This window comes from Herpailurus yagouaroundi, unplaced genomic scaffold (genome assembly GCF_014898765.1).
Source record: "Herpailurus yagouaroundi ecotype Mexico unplaced genomic scaffold, PumYag 163, whole genome shotgun sequence".
In the NCBI taxonomy this organism is placed as follows: Eukaryota; Metazoa; Chordata; class Mammalia; order Carnivora; family Felidae; genus Herpailurus; species Herpailurus yagouaroundi.
Window position 1 is genome coordinate 61,730,429 of NW_024412404.1, and position 17,263 is coordinate 61,747,691.

At 48.6% G+C, this 17,263-nt stretch overlaps 1 protein-coding gene across 7 annotated transcripts in view; it reads right to left on the bottom strand.

The window, feature by feature from the left end:
• The window catches only part of DHX32 (DEAH-box helicase 32 (putative)), a 59,660-nt gene that overhangs the window by 14,219 nt on the left and 28,178 nt on the right, over nt 1-17,263 (bottom strand). For 5 of the 7 annotated variants that reach the window (XM_040486736.1, XM_040486735.1, XM_040486737.1 and 2 more), the window contains 6 exons: nt 12,638-12,805; nt 12,485-12,496; nt 8,736-9,110; nt 2,627-2,872; nt 1,220-1,319; nt 974-1,132 (listed from right to left, as the gene is read on the bottom strand). In XM_040486736.1, coding sequence (XP_040342670.1) covers nt 974-1,132; nt 1,220-1,319; nt 2,627-2,872; nt 8,736-9,110; nt 12,485-12,496; nt 12,638-12,805 — 1,060 coding nt within the window. Of the gene's footprint in view, nt 1-973; nt 1,133-1,219; nt 1,320-2,626; nt 2,873-8,735; nt 9,111-12,453; nt 12,497-12,637; nt 12,806-17,263 lie in introns of those variants that run through there. The other 2 variants (XM_040486740.1, XM_040486739.1) reach the window with 2 other exon arrangements.

A 17,263-nucleotide genomic window follows, 5' to 3' on the forward strand; every position in this document is an offset into this window, starting at 1 on the left:
GCGCCTGGGTGGCTCAGTCAGTTGAGCATCCGACTTCGGCTCAGGTCATGATCTCGTGGTTTGTGGGTTCGAGCCCCATGTCGGGCTCTGTGCTGACAGCTCGGAGCCTGGAGCCTGCTTCGGATTCTGTGTCTCCCTCTCTCTCTCAGCCCCTCCCCTGCTCATGCTGTGTCTCTGTCTCTCAGTAATAAATAAACGTTAAAAAATAATTTTAAATAATGTACTTCTCAAGTGCTTGTAAATCCTACCAGCACTGCTGGGCAAAATGACAGAAAAACAGGAACAGAGAGAAAACATCCCAAACAAAGAAGAAATTCCACTGTTTCCAAGTATGCTCTCTGCTTACACCGTCTTTTGTGACTCTCTCGTGTGCATGTGATACAGAACCCGGATCAGTAGGTTGTCATCGACCGCACCCCCCCCACCCCCCACCTGCCACCGTCTGATACACATACTGAAAATTTCACCCACTGGCCTAAAGTGTGAAAAAAATTAAGGACGTTCTTTTTATCAAAGCACAAGTGAACTAAGTTATCAGTGAAGAGCAACCAATCCTTTCAGTCAGGACCCTCCATGGGGGACTCACGTACCCACTCTGTTTCGGTGAGGTCAAGCTGCTGGTCTGAGAACAAAGCAGCGGTTCCCAAGGTAAAGATGCCTGGACGCGGGCAGGGGGCAGCGGGAAGGGGCTGCCTGTGGAAGAGGCCACTCTCGGGCCGGGACTGGCCACCCCTGCCCAGCTGCCCGGGCTCCAGGGTCCAGATCATTCTCCAGTGTCAGGGCAAGAAGTTCCTACAGGTTTGTCGAAAAATGACCTCAGAGGACATGTGCCTCTAACGGGGACAATGCTTGTACGACCAAATCTCCGCGCGCCTGCCTGTGCCACTGAGGGCCACCTGCTCTCGGGCCCGGGCCCGGGGAAGGGGCACACGTCTCCGCCACGCGCCCCGAGAACACTCGAGCACACAGCTACCTGGTCTGTTGATGAAGTCACAGTGGCCTAAGCCCGCGATGTCTATTCTCTTCACGAACAGCACCATGCTGGTCAGGTTCGCCTCCTGCATCTCGGCTGGCTTGAGCGGCCGCATGTCTTTGGAGGCGAACTCCTCAGAGTACAGACGGAAGAGTTTTCCTGGAAGAAACCAAGGGACATGGTTACGATGGCTCCCGGTCGCCTGCCTCCGGGGATCTGCAGCCGTGTTCGTGGCCGTGGTGCTACCTGGAGAAGACGAACCGACAATCTGCTTGCGTATCTCCGCTTGGCTTTGGCTGATGGGCTGCGTGACAAGTGAGTTCGCTCTGATTCTAGGGTTGTACACCTGTGAACGGAAACACAGCATCTTTAGTATCACATCGCTCAAGATTTCGCGGGCTCGCCGGACCGGAGGGGACTGCGTGGTCCAGGGCGCTTTGCGAAATGCCCAACTACAGACTCATTTTCTCGGGATGACATTTGTTATTGTTTTGCTTGCCCTGAGAGAGAAACGGCTAGTGGCTTGATAAATGGATTTAGAGACTGTCTGCTTTCAGTGTAGGTTCAATAAACACAGGGCCTCCGCACCATCTCCCGAAATACTGGTGGTGTCGCTTCTCAAAGCACGACCCTGTGAACGATGACGGATCGTCACACGCCACACAGGGAAAGGATGATCACCCGCCGGTGCTGTGTCTCTTCGAGGTTCCATTCTAGTTGTGATCTCAGCGGTCTGACCTTGACAACAGATGCTGAGCCCTCCCAGTGCTAGGGGCTCAGACAAAAACGGCATATGGCACCAAGCGGGATTTTTCCTACGGGTGGTTTGAGGGGGAAAGTGACAGCCCTGGGTTCTCTGAACGGTGGACGAATTCAGTTAAGAGCCCAAACCGGTTCCCAGGGAGCCTTCAGAACGGCTGGAATTGCTCTGTGACAGTAACATACTGCGGGGACCCAGTTTCCTAAAGGGGTAAAAGCTACGTAAACCTCTAATGATGTGAAATGGATCAATACCCTGGTACGTTCTTTTCAAGTTCTTAAATGCTATGATTCCTTAAGTTCCAGTGTCTTTGAGAGTTTGAGATAGCCTACTTCCATTTTCCTAATTTTTTTTTTCTTACAGGTAGTTATAAAAGTATTTTTAAAAATTTAGGATAGGATTTCATCCTGTCAATATTAAACCCAAAATCTGATAAAATTAAAGCCAGTGTACTCGAAACTAAATTCTGGTAAATCACCAAGATGCTAATTACTTTGAGAAAGGGGGTTCCCCCAAGACACTCAGACGATGTACGTAGGAAAAGACTGGTTCAGGAGTCGGATCCTTTGCCTTGCTAGCACCTTAGCTGAAGAAAAACCACTGACAAGAGGAGCCATCACTTTTCTGCTTTAGTAGCTGTGTCTTTTCTCAAAACGTTTTCCTCTGGCACCTCAATTAGCGTGGGGATTACCAACAAGCTAACGAAAGTCAGTAGTGGGTAGGCAAGACTGGTCACCAGCCGCGATAATCCTCCTGTGTGCGCATGGGCAACTCAGAGACTCATCAGATCGCAGAGTTCATCCTCACTTCCTGCTCGATACGATGGCAGGAACCCAAGAAATGGATTCTCGATGCTCATCAGCAGGCTATTTACGCACGTGACAAGAATTTACCTTCCTCCTTTCCACACCCACGTCGATGACAAATTTGACTGTGTTACTCCAGATCAAAGACTCTCCAGAGCTAGTGGTTAGTACCACTCTCCTCTGATAAACTTGGCATCTTTTTTCTGTTTCCTCATTTGGCTTGAACAACGCACATTTCTCTTCTGGGTACAGAGGAACCACCACCAGCTCCCCTAGATCTGGGTTCAAGTTAGATCCTTCTTGACAGACCATTTCATAGGCCTTTTCAATATCCTAAAGTAAAAAAAATAACATCATCCATGAGAATAAAATATGTTACAACTTCATCACTTTAAAAAAATATGTCTAAGTTAAATAAAACTACAGCAAAAGGTACATAATGTATGCAGGGAAAGAAATACCTGTGTTGTCTCTGTGAATCATTACATGAAAAGAAGACCCGACTAGATGAGTACATTTCTTTGGGGAAGTTAAATGTAACTTATAAACAATTTCATTGCTTTTCGTCCAAAATGGTCTTCCTCTTGGGAAATGTACTGCCCGTGCCTTTTTATGCATTTATCTTATTTTTCTAGATTGATGCAATTTCTCATATCCGTTAACAATGACAGGTAAACAGAAGCTATCCTCATATTGATGGTGACGCATCACTGTGCTTTAATGGTGGAAGAACTAAGAATTCTAAAACAATCTCTGGGTCTGTAATAAAAGCATATACACACCCATTCTGTAACCAGGGTTTCTGGGTCACTCTGACCCATTAGCCTTTAAGATCGTGTAAATGGAATGAAGTCGGCAGGAGACAGTCGGCAGGAGACAGTCACTGCTGATTTACACACTGTGGCATGATTCAAGCATGTAGAAATATCCTTTTAAATTGTTTCACTGACAAATGTATTGGGGGAAGAAAAAGTAAGTTATTGCCCCTAAAACTACGCATAAGTAAGGGGGCAAAATGCTCCAAAGGCAAGGCATTTTAGGTACTATTTTTCTTTTTTTCTTTTTTTTTAACATTTATTCATTTTTGAGAGTGAGAGAGACAGAGTATGAGCAGGGGAGGGGTAGAGAGAGAGACACAGAATCCAAAACAGACTCCAGGCTTTGAGCTGTCTGCACAGAACCCGACGTGGGGCTCAAACTCACAGAGTGCAAGATCATGACCTGAGCCGAAGTCGGATGCTCAACCGACTGAGCCACCCAGGCGCCCCTAGAGAGTATTTTTCTATTTCTCAAATACAACTAGATTTTTAGGACCTCAAATAAAAGAGGTGTCATTTAATGTAACTCTTAAACCTTTGGAATTTACGTTTCTGAAGTTTCTACTTTCTTCAGGGCCCAGCTAACAAACTACCGAACGGAAGAAGTCTCATTTCGTTCATCAGATTGCACTAAAAATCGACACGAAAAAGGTGACTTCTCGTGACCACTAAGACTTTTGAAGACCTAAGACCTATTCCGTTTTCCCGTGTCCAGCTCATTCTCCTTCCTTCCCTTCATCTGTAGAGGAGGGTTGAGTTGACTCAGGGTTTTGTAGGGGACACATCTGCCTAGAAAGATGGCATCACAGGTCTCTAAGGCCTGGGGAGAGCTGTTTGAAAGTGACTCCCGGGCCTCCAGGAGGCCCCAGGAAGCAGGGCAGAGGCTTCCACGGGAGCAGCTGTCAGGGACACCCTCCCGTGTAGACCCCCTTGTTCTGCACAGAGGTGGCGTCCTTGGGGCAGATTTCTACCAAGCCAAGAGAGTACCTGCTGATCATAATAAATGAAAACTTGCCAGTTGGAACACTCAGAACAAAATGATTTCTCCGTATTTCTAATTCTGATCACATCACCATTCCACGTGCAGACAGCCTATTAGAAATTACCAGGAGGAGGACAGAGATGTGAGCTTTGTCTCCTGCCCCTGGCTGCTGCTCGGCCCCCCAGGACAGGCCCCATTCCATCCCTCCCGGATGACCCCCCCCCCCCCTGCCGCCCCTGAACAGGCTGCCACAGGCATTCCTGGAGCTGGAAAAGGAGGCTGATTCCAGCAGCCCGCTTGTGGGCTATTATTTTTCAAAATAAACCTTCCAACTGCACTCAAACATTTCTTATTCTCTTCGGATACTCTTTAAAAAGTGATTTGGGCCACTCAGTTTTTATTTGCTTCCCATTGCTAAAGCTTTGTGGTTGTAGGTGGGTTCTAAGGTTGAGTTTTGTTCTGAATGGAGAACGAAAAAAAGAAGAAAAGAACTCTTCAAAAGGAAATAAAAAAGCAGAGCAAAATAGACACTGACAGTGTGCACAGTGTAGGCGCTTCAGGCTCAGCTAACAAAGGATTTGAGGCCATAACCTTCAGAATTTGAAGGAAAAAGCTTAAAATACTGTTCACTTTTTTTTTAATTTTTATTTTTGAGAGAGAGAGAGACAGAGTGCAAGCAGGGGAGGGACAGAGAGACACCGAATCTGAAGCAGGCTCTAGGCTCCGAGCTGTCAGCACAGAGCCCAAAGTGGGGTTTGAACCCACGAACCACAAGATCATGACCTGAGCTGAAGTCGGACGCTGCACCGACTGAGCCACCCAGCGCCCCAAAATACTGTTTATTCATTTCCTTCTTACTCAATGTGTCTGTGCACTTACCCATGTGGGGCCTTCCTGAGTCACCTGCAAAGCCACGGAAAGCACGGTGACACATGCAGGGAGATCCCCGGGCCCAAGACGAAAAGGCCCACAGAGACGCAAATACGCAGGGCATTTCCCAGAAAACCTTCCAGGCGACAATGCCATCCTGTTTAAAGCAGCACAGCAATCTGGCTGCTGGCACCATAAATCCCAACTTCATTTTCTACTTCACGTATTTCACTTTTTTTTTTTTTTCAGGTTAAAAGTTAAAGGATAAGGAACTATAAACACTGAGGGCTCAAAGTCTCAGTTGAGTGTCAAAACAGGACAGCCTGTGACGATGGGGATTAATTCACAGCAGGTTGAGGTGCTGAGCGAGCGGTTACAGACAACGGGAGGTACCCAATGCTCACCAACCCAAAATGTGTGAGGGCATTTCTACAATTTCCACTGTATCTCTTTAGGGGCGCCTGGGGGGCTCAGTCGGTGGAGCGTCCAACTTCAGTTAAGTGTCAGTTAAGTGTCCAACTTCGGCTCAGGTCATGATCTCACAGTTCGTGGGTTCAAGCCCTGCATCAGGCTCTGTGATGACAGCTCGGAGCCTGGAGCTTGTTTCAGATTCTGTGTCTCCCTCTCTCTCTGACCCTCCCCCATTCATGCTCTGTCTCTGTCTCAAAAATAAACATTAAAAAAAATTAAAAACAAAATAAAACAAACTAAAAATAAAACAAAATAAAAATAAAATAAATAAAAATAAAATAAAATAAAATAAAATAAAATAAAATGTATCTCTTAAAGGGCACCTGGAGGGCTCAGTTGGTTAAGTGTCTGATTCTTGATTTTGGCTCAGGTCATGATCTCACAGTTTGTAGGATTGAACCCTGTGTGGGGCGCTGTGCTGACAGCACAGAGCCTGCTTGGGATTCTCTCTCTCTCTCTCTCTCTCTCTCTCTCTCTCTCTCTCTCTCCCCCCCCCGCCCCTCCCCTGCTTGCACTCTCTTTCAAAATAAACATTCAAAGATTTTTAAAATAAAAAAAATGTATCTCTTAAAAAATGACAGTGCGTTTCTGTTAATGTACTGAACTGCTTGGATTTCCTTTCACGGGACATTTAACTGCTGTGGCAGGTTTTAACGTTTTATATGGAAATCAAGAAAGTTTCAAATAGTCTGGGGGGTGGGGGTGTGACCAACAGCGGCTAACATGGATTTCAGAGCAAGGCACATTTGTCGAAGAGAGAAACTGCGAGACCACAGGAGAGGGAGAGGCGCACCTTAACGGTAATCCTGGCAGACGTGGTAAAGAAGAAAAGGGAAAAGTCCGGCAGGAGACTGAACTGCGTCCAGCCTGTTAGGTGGGACACGGGGACAAGCGAGCCCAATGCCAGCTGTGGAAGGCGGAGCTGGACTGGGAGAGAAAGCTGGTCCCGGCAGAGGTTTGCTGAAGCCAGCGGGACGCTGGCGACCCAGACCTGCCGTGAGACGGTGCACCAAGAGGAGCCTGGCTCACGGGTTCCAGGCTGGCCCCAGGTCAGACCCGCGGCACCTGCCCACCATCGTGGCCTCGCTCCCAGAGGCTCGGAACCGTAAGGTCTGCACGCGACAAGTCTGTTTTCCAAAAATCCATTTTGGAATTTTTGTCTACTCTGAGTTGAAAGACTACTCATTCTATCAGTCTTAATTATCCTTTCTCCCTCCCGCCCAGAAACTCATGTCTTCTTTTTCACCTGGTGACGGACCATTCATTCTGCCAATCTTCCCTTCCTCAGGCTTCGCCCGGTTACACTGAGAACCTGTAATCGTCCTCATGGATCCTTCCCCTGGCCGCCTGTTCATCTTACCACTTTCCTCAGGACTTTCTTGAATCATGCAGGCTTAGGAAATGATCACAGAATAAATCGCTATAACAGGGAGAAGACCTCGTATTGAAGAAACTGTATAGTCCATACATGAAAAATCACTAAATCTACAGTAGTTATATATTTGAGATTCTGAATTACTTTCTTTATGGAAGCAGGTAAAATCTACGTTGTGAGACGGCTGTCTGAAGTTCCCGAAGCTGGGAGGGCCCGTCGTCCTTTATGCTTTAAACATCAAGCCGCATAAATACTTTGCAAGTATTTTTGAAAGAAGTGAGTACTTAAGGCTCTGAGGGAGAGCTGAGACACTTGTCTTTGCTCAGCTGGTGCCTCGGCCAACATCAAACAATCTCCCTTTCCCTTTGTGGTTTCTGCTTAATCACTGGAATCACTACATACTTGGGTCATGGTCTGCTAAAAAGTAGCACTTTTACTGAGTAAGATGATGGGCAGGAAAAAAAGACCAGGAAATTAGTCCCTAAGAAGAAAGAGATAATCCTTGAGATTCTGGGGGCTTCTAGATTCAGCCAACAGAATACTACAGGGGAAGTAGGGTCGGGCATAGCCACAAATGAAAACAAAACCCAAATCCACTGCAAGCCTGATGGCACCTTGACCACATAAAAGCAGTAGCAAAGACTCACACATTTCTTTCTTTTTTTTTTTTTTTTATGGTTTAATTTATTTGGGGCACCTGGGTGGCACAGTCAGTTAAGCGTCCGACTTCAGCTCAGGTCATGAGGTTGCAGTCTGTGAGTTTGGGCCCCTCATCAGGCTCTGGGCCGACAGCTCAGAGCCTGGAGCCTGCTTCCGATTCTGTGTCTCCCTCTCTCTCTCTGCTCCTCCCCTGCTCAAGCTCTGTCTCTTTCTCAAAAATAAATAAACGTTAAAAAAAATTTTTTTTAAGTAATAAAGTTTGAGAGAGAGGCAGCATGAGTAGGCGAGGGGCAGAGAGAGAAGGAGAGAGAGAGAATCCCAAGCAGCGCAGAGCCCCACGTGGGAGTCGAACTCAAAAAACCGTGAGATCATAACTTGATCCGAAACGAAGAGTTGGATGCTTCACGGACTGAGCCACGCAGGCGCCCCTCGGTGATACATTTCTAATTAACTCTTTTGGAACCACATTTTCCAGAATCCATGTGAGATCTTTCTCATCCTTTTTTAAAAGGACCCCAGTGCAGGGAGAGAGTCCTCTGGGTGGGCTAGACATTATACTTTCCCGTTAACACTGCGGTGACGACCGGAGGGACATCTGTGGGATGGGTAGAGGCCTCGTCTCCGGCACACGCCCCTGGTTACACGGGAGACAGTGAGAGCATGACGGGAGTCGGCGTGCATCTTCCCTCCCGAGACCATCTGGGGCAGACGGACACTCGGCCCGAGCCTGGTGTCAGCGGGTCAGCTCTGGGGACCACGGGCTGGAGACCCCCAAGCCGCCCCCCGGGCCCCCTCTGTCCTCACCGCCTGGGACTGCAGAAGCACTTCCGTGCTCTCCTTCCAGAACACGCTGTGTTTACCCAGCCTGCGTGTCTTCTCAAGTATTTAAAACAGGCAAGCGTTTCAAAGGCGACTCAGCAAACTGAAACCCGTACGTTAATTATTAACAGCCTCGCCACAGGGTCAAAAGGCTCCCCCCTAAGTAACCCAGCTCCGCCCTTAGGTCAGAATAGTACTTACTTGTTCACAGGCCAGAAAGACCACAATGTCTCCCTTCTCACCAGACTGGTGAATTTCAAAGATAAGGCGTAAAATGGACTCAAAAGACTCCTTCTGGGCCCCGCTCAGGTACACAACCTCCACGGGGTGCTGCTTCTTCACTTCTATGAGAGGCACGTTTCCGTAGTAAGACATGAGTCTGCTGATCAGGTGAGGGGAGGAGTTAATTATAAGCTTCAGTTCGGGTCTCGCCATTAAAACGTCCTTAAGAAGGCCAAGTAACACATCCGTGGCAATGCTTCTTTCGTGGACGTCGTCTAAGACGATGACCCCGTAGCTACCCAGAAACGGACTGGACATCATCTCCCTCTGCAACATGCCGTCGGTGCAGTACCTACAAAGAAGAGGCGGTCAAGTTAGCGGTTCCTGGGAGACACCGGACGACGACTCCTGCCGCCACCACAAACGCCTTTGCCGTCCCCTAACTCACTCAGGAGTTAGCGTGATAGAATCACAAGTTACTACTGACTCTCGTCCAAAAGCAAGTTATTTAAATCTATGCCTCTCCCGTCATGTCAGACGAATTATCCCCTTCTCAGCAAACTCCCTCCTCTAAGCTCCGATCTTCTAGGAAGAAATGTTCCCCGCCAGGAGGAGGCAGTGTGTGGGTTTTGTACATAACATCGAGGCTTAAATAAAAAGGGGAAGATGGGGATTGATTTAAAACTCCACTAGACCCAGCAAAGCCTGGCCTTCCAGATTATATAATGCTAAAGGAACACTAAGGCTCAACCCTAAAGCTATATGGACCTTCGATTTTCCCTATAGCACAGAGATCTACTTCCTACCTTGTGTTCATAAGATCGCATATACAGTGCTTAAAAAAGCACTGTTCTGATGACTATGTAAAAAAAAATATATATATATATATATATATATATATATATATATATATGGACACTGTTAAAGTTTCATCAAATGCAGTTTATATTTAAATTCCTAATACAAAACTCCTGAAGGCTAAAAATGAAATCTAGAAAAGTTTTATTAGTAGTTTCTGAAATTAAATATATTGAATTTGACCTTGAATGAAAATCTGAGTAATTCTTTTAAAACCTGTGTTCTAGAGGGTCCATATTTGAAATTTATGTGTCATTCTACAGAACATCTTCATACATAGTTCAGAAAGACTATTCTAGGTATATAATATTTAGGTGTATCTACGGTTTCAAAAAGGGCCACCAAAAAAGCCTAAAGAAGAACTAAATTGTTACACAGAACGTGGGGGAGGGGGGAAGACAGTGGTAGGCATAAAGATTGTATTTACTAAGTGTCTATTACCTACCTAAAAGATTAGATACTAAGGGGTTACAAACAAAGTGGAAAAGACCATACCAAATACAGGACCTTGCCTTCCATAATCGGTAGTTAACCTTAAACCCTCTCATTCAAATAGCCATTCACTCTGAGCTTATTAAAAATTATGGCTACAATTAGATGTCCAAGGAAATGAATCTGGTTCCAGTTTACCTTTGTAACGAGAAAGTCGCGAACACGGACAAGGGGCTTACGCGTGTCGGTCACACGCGTGAGCTCGTCTTGCCCCCGCAGCCCCCCTGTGAACAGGGAGAGCGGGCACCCCATCTCACGGACGGGGAAGCTTAAGCACAGAGAGGTTCGGTGGCTTGTGCGGGGCTCAGGTGAGCAAGTGGCAGAGACACGCATTTGACAGCCACGTCGCCTCCTTTTCAGAGCGCGGAAAACCGAGGGGGAAAACGGGGGATTGCTTTCTTTGATCAGAGGGGGCTTTGCACTAGCTGTGGCCTCTTTGCTGCCACTCCCGCTCTGTTAGCCACAAATCAGAGTATCTGCTGACACCGCACCGGTTGGGGGCTGGGGGCCGGGGGCCGGGGGAGGGGGTGGTCGTCAGGGTGGGAAAGAGAGCAGTCTCCCAGCAGCAAGACAAACTGCCAAGTGAGGATAAAAAGGCAATGTGAGGGCCGGGCCCCCCAGCAAAGGCAGCAAAAGGGGGCCAAAGCGGGACCCCAACTCCCATCCACCTCCGGGATACACCTGCAGTTCAGCCCCCCTGCAGCCGAGAGCTACTTTCCAGAAAGAATGCTACATGCACGTAAGCACGAAACAAATGTCAACGTAAGTTGGAGTTCTTCGGGCGGCCGCCAGGATTGAATGCTTGGGGGGCGGGGGCTCTGCCTTAAAATAATCCCCTAGAAGCTACGTCCCAACACATAATAGACGTTTAAACGGGGAGATGGGTCTTCCACCTGCTCTGACAACATTGTTCGATTTCTCCAAAATTATTTATCTCCATGGCTTTCTTAAAAAAAAAAAACTTAATTAAATTTACACTTGATCCATAAAAGATAAAAATACTGTAATACTTCATTTTGGACGTAACTGTAACCGAGAGTCCCTGCCAAAACGTTTCCAGATGGCATTAAAGATATAAAAATACATACGTTAACTTTAGAATATAGTCAGAGCTGTCCTTTAGTTACTACCGCGAGCATGTGAAAGGCCGCTTCAAAATGTGAAGGGTAAAGAATCAATCTGTCAAGGTCAGGGACCCTTTGCTCTTTCGGGGACGTAGGTCCTGCCCTGTCTGCCACTGGCAGGGAGGTTTTTACCTATTTCATCTGTATCGTTTACAGACCATTTGCATCATAGAGTTTATGCCTAGGTACTAATTTGAGGCCCTGGCTATCAAAGCAGAAGGTGACGAGCCTATCTTCGAGAGGTTCAAGTCATAGCGCTGTTGACGGAAAGATCCCTCCTGGTTTAACACTAGCCTGACGCCCTGCGTCCTCTGTTTTTGAAGATAAACACTTGAGGGGAAGCGGCTCAGTACCACGCAAATGAGTCACACGGGCTTTCTGAACGGGAGAAGTCCCCAGACTCTTCCACTGGAGGATCAGGGCCCTCTGGCTCGGGGAGGGCACCGCTCCTTCCTTCCACTGGCAAACTTGCTGATGTGAGATGCTGGGGAGTCCGAGGAGGAGCACGCCGGGACCGCTGTCCCATACCACGGCACGGCACAGAGCACCGCGTGTACCCCCTCCCTGCTGGGGCAGATCTTCCCCCCCCCCCCGCCCCGTGGGCCCCACAAAGGAGTTACAGGTGTGCAGATACACTGTTCCCAGCACACTGGTCTCCCCGGCCCTCGGAGCGTCCAGGCCGCGCCTAGCTCGGCCGAAGCCCACGGGATGGCCAAGCAGCCTTGACCATGTCCTTGAGGTGCTGCTAACTACTTTCCACGTGGGCTGTGATGCAAAACTCCTTGAGCAACACGGCCTCAGGGGAGGGCTCTCCCCCCACTTATCCTTTCTCTTGTCCCTTTTCCTCTGTGTGCCAAGCCCTTGGAGCCCCCGGGGCAGAGGACATCTCCCCGATAAGTAGAGATAAGAAGAGGTCCCCCTCCCGCAACTTGTGGTGGCTGCTGAGAAGACTCTCTGGAACCGGGGAGGCTCCGACAAGTGCGGCCCGGAGAACGCCGGTCGAACCTGCCACGAGGAAGGCTGGAATCGAGGAGAGTCCGGCAAGCACCGAGCTTTCTAACTGACACTCCAGGAGCGGGAGGGAAGCCTTCCTGGAGGAGGTGACCCTTCGCGGCTGGAGGGAATCCGCCCCGCCCGGAAGAGGCGTGGGCATGCCAAGCGCAGGGCGCGTGGGCACACAGAGAACCACACGGACTATGTCAACCCAGGTAACTGGTACCGACCCGTCCCGGGGAGGAGCTCGAGAAGCACACGCCGGATGGTCTCTGGGTCCAAACGAACAAGGTCGTGGCCGTCCCCCACGGGTTACGGGGCGACGTGGGAGGAGTGGAGGCGGGGGCACAGCAGAGCGACCCCCCACCCCCCACCCCCCGACGCCGGGGGGGGGGGGGGGGGGGGGGGGGGGGGGGTGGGGAAGGGGATCACGTAGCCGACTTCGTGCCCGATGTTAACGTCCATCTCGTCTGCCACCCGCAGGGCGAGCTGCACGGCGCTCTGGGGGCGGACCTGCGTGCACACCACGCCCCCGTGCTGGTAGCGGACGGACAGGCAGTACTCGGCGCACCACTGGGGAACCTTCAGCGGGGAAAGAGGACACGGGATCAGCCTCCTCCGGAAGGAACTCGCGCTCTGCTCCGCCAGGGAAACCGCGGGTCGTGCGGCGGGGCTGCAACGCACCCGGGTTAGGGACACTGAGGCACAGGGTGATTCCTGGAAAATCACTGAATAAAGTTAGGACCAAACACGAGGTTGCAGGGGCTGTGAGAGTCTGACCACTTCCAGATGGGGGAAGAAGAAAAAAAAAACAACAACATAAAAATCAAAGGCAAAGTTAAAAAACAAACACACACATTTTCAACCTCAGCTATGTTTCTGAAAAGACTAATTTTTCTTCCCGTTGCAAGAAAGCTCCATGAGACCTATGGCTTCTGGTATCGACTACTGTGTCTTAAGCAATGGAAATATTAAATAGCACCTCTGTGACTCCAAATTAAAGCATTTACATTTAAACCTAAATGGCCGTAACAAAATAACCAAATAAGCCTCAACATATCCCCGGTAAGAGAAGCTAACGTACACTAGCATTTATCATATACAATGTAAAATGAGCCGGGGAGCTAGTCAACCACTCCATCCAGGTTTGGAAAGAGTTGATTCCGACGCTGCTGCTGAGTCATTTACACTAAAAATCCATTTACTGTATCAAGTTCGTTTGTGTGAGAATTAGTATACTAGAAAGTACCTGTTTCGGGGTGCCTGGGTGGCTCAGTCAAGTTGAGCGTCCGACTTCGGCTCAGCTCATGATCTCGCGGTCTGTGAGTTCGAGCCCCACGTCGGGCTCTGTGCTGACAGCTCAGAACCTGGAACCTGCTTCGGATTCTGTGTCTCCCTCTCTCTCTCTGCCCCTCCCCCGCTCATGCTCTGTCTCTCTCTTTCTCTCTCTCCGTCAAAAATAATAAACATTAAAAAAAAATTTTATAAAAAAGAAAGTACCTGTTTCATCTGTACGCTATAACCTGAGGTGCTATCAATAAATAATACTTTGTTACATGTTTTTTTCTTCTTTTTAATGTTTATCTCTTTGAGAGCAAGGGAGCACCAGCAGGGGGAAGGGCGGAGAGAGAATCCCAGGCAGATTCCCCACTGTCAGCACAGAAATAACACAGGGCTCAAAACTTCTGAACCATGAGATCACGACCAGAGCTGAAAATCAAGAGTTGGATGCTTCACCGACTGAGCCACCCAGGTGCCCCGTGACATGTGTTTTTAAAACAGATCATTCTAAGAGTGTTTTTAATTTTTTTTTTTTTAACATTTATTTAGTTTTGAGACAGAGAGAGAGAGAGAGCATGAGCAGGGGAGGGGCAGAGAGAGGGAGACACAGAATCTGAAACAGGCTCCAGGCTCTGAGCTGTCAGCACAGAGCCCGATGCGGGGCTCGAACTCACGGACCGCGAGATCATGACCTGAGCCGAAGTCGGACGCTCAACTGACCATCACCCAGGCGCCACTCTGAGAGTGTTTTTAAATAGATCTAAGATCTTTAGAGGTTTTCACATGTTTAATTATTTTGAGGTTTGCTATTTACTAGACCCGTCATAGAACTCTTAGATTATAATCCTCACTGTAATTTGACACTCGGCCAGAAATCATCAGTAACTCCAAAATGAGCCAGTGCTGTGCACTGCAAATCCCTAAACGTCAACACTGCAAGTGTACTTCCTCCATTTAAGATAGGGGTCAGCCTTGTTAACAGGTTGAAACCTAATCAGTAATTAATGGGTTCAGTGCCCACTCTGTCCTATGGAAGATGAATGTTTAAGGTACCAGCCTCAGGAAATCTAGAATCAAGGCACACGAGGAACCAACAAGGCACTACAGGGGCCAAAGGCCAGCATTCCAGGTCTGGTTTGTTACTAGTTTGTTCTGTTTTTGTTTTGTAATCTCTACACCCAGTGTGGGGCTCAAACTCACGACCTCAAGATCGGGCATCGTGTACTCTTGCAACTGAGCCATCCAGGTGCCCCAGCTAGTTGGTTATTTGTAAATCACAATTTCTCTAAGCTTCAGTTTCCTCTCCATAAAATGGGTTGCACAGAGGAATTACCCTTCAAGTCTAAGCTCCTGGGACGTTTTCTCCACAATGCTTACTGTGCCCGCGCCCCCCAGAGGCAGAAGACCCCCTAGGGTGCTACCCAAGACCACACATGGCTCACACGTCCTGCAGCTCCTGGGCTGTTCCTGGTGTCCACCCACCCTGCTAGACCATGAGCCAGCCCTGGGAGACCACAGGCTGTCTCTCTTGGTCACCAAATAATTGCAAGTCATTTTACTCAATAAATTTTTGATGAATAAACAAATTCCTTATACTTTCCAAAAATATTTTATTTTTATTTATTAAAAAAAAAATTTTTTTTTTTTGAAATAGAGAGAAGGCGAGGGGGGCAGAGGCAGAGAGAGACAAGGAGAGAGAATCCCAAGCTGGCTCTGCGCTGTCATCACAGAGCCCGAGGTGGGGCTCCATCCCATGAACTGTGAGATCGTGACCTGAGCTGAAATCACGAGTCGGATGCTTAACTGACTGAGCCACCCAGGTGCCCCCGAAATATTTCAAAAGCCCATGGTTCTGTATACTCTACCTTGAACTGCTCACCATCCCAGGTCACCTAAAAGGGAATTCATATAAAATTTTCTGTCTCCCTCATTCCCCAGCAAATAATTTTTAAATTCTTACCAAACCCTTACTTTTTAAAACCTGATTGCCTTCATGTCAGGATCCACTCTCCAGGTCGCTAGCTGAGACTCTACACAGCATTCTTGTGAAAACTGTATTAAAACCAGTTGTTTGAATTTTTGTGTCTCCACCAGACTGGAGAATCCTTAAGCTGGACATGTGTGGTTCATAATTTCCCCAATACTTAGCAGAGGACCTGACACATAATAGACATAATAAATATTTGGATGGATGGCTAGTTAAGGGTATCATCATAATAGAAGGACGGGAAAAGTCCTGGACTCAGAACTCAGCATGGGAGAGAAGTAATAAAACCAAGGGACGTTAGCTGCAAAGGAAGCTTGCGCAGTACTCACTAGCAGACGAACTGCATAAGAAGAAACAAATATCTGGGGCAACTGGGTGGCTCGGTCGGTGAAGCGTCCGACTTCGGCTCAGGTCGTGATCTCACGGTTCGTGAGTTTGAGCCCCGCGTCGGGCTCTGTGCTGATAGCCTGGACTGCTTCGGATTCTGTGTCTCCCTCTCTCTCTGCCCCTCCCCTGCTCATGCTCTGTCTCTCCATAATAAATAAATGTTAAAAAATTAAAAAAATAAAAAAATAAAAAAGAGCGCAAGACTGACCACACACACACTGTGCTTAATGTAAGGACGTTTGCGGACACGGCCCAGTGACTAGATGAGCACAAGTCGTGGCTAATTGCAGGGAGCCCCCTCAAACGTGGCTCTGGCCACGGACCACGCACAGCCCCCTCGGGAACAGCCACACGCAGGGAGCAGCAGCGAGCGACGGACCCGCCGAGGGAAAGGAAACAGGGAATCATCTGGCCCGTTGTGTACAATTTCTCTGGTCCTACATACCTTCTGGATCACTCCAAGCCAGCTAGGGCTCATCGACAGGTTTGGTGCCTTAGCAAATTGTGGACATTTCATGATTTCAAGGGACGCCAAGAAGACCGCTTCACAGGGCACGCCTGCCCGCCGCCCGCACCTACAATAAACCCCGTGCCATTCCTGCCCGGATTCTGATCCTCGGGAAGTGGCTTTGGCTTTGTCCTAGTATACCTTAGCCTCTTACCAGCGAAGTATGCATGTGTTCGAGATTTCATTTCTCTCTTCCACTGTTTCTCTGTGGGAGAGAGTCCCCCCCCCCCACCCAGTATTAAGAACGTATCTAAGTTGCAAGTGCCAGAACTTGAAGCACTTAAGTACCCGCACCCTTCGATCCATCATTTGGCTTTACTCCTTCCAGAGAGAAACACTGAGTTCTAGGCCACTGTGTGCCTTAAGTATGCTTTTGGAACTTGGCATAAGCTGTGCAACCTGGTGAACAAAATAGGAAACTGCCCCTCTGACACATGAATAGAAGAAAATAAAATAAACCCATCTACAGATTGATCCGGGAGTGCGGGCAGTAGACAACGCCCAAATTCATACATTTGGTCTAGAAACTCGCCCTACTAGAAATTCTGACTGCAAATAGTTTCATTCTGAGCTCACCGGACAACCGTTTCAAACTCCCTCAACCCAGGTTTTGAATGCCACCGCCCGGACTGCGTGACGTGCCACACGTGTGAAAGCCCGAGCCGGGAAGCACGTCTCCGTTCTGGGGCGCGGGGGGCCATCAGTGCCGCAGTGTGCGGTGAGAACGTGCGTCCCCGGCTCTCGCCTCCTGCCTGCAAGGAGATCCCCGGGACGCTGGCCCGGGTGCGGCACGAGACTAGGCGAGGACTCAGAGTCCTCTGAGTAACCAGAGTCTAATCTACCTCAAGGCTCCACCAACGCAAGTTAGTACTGGACT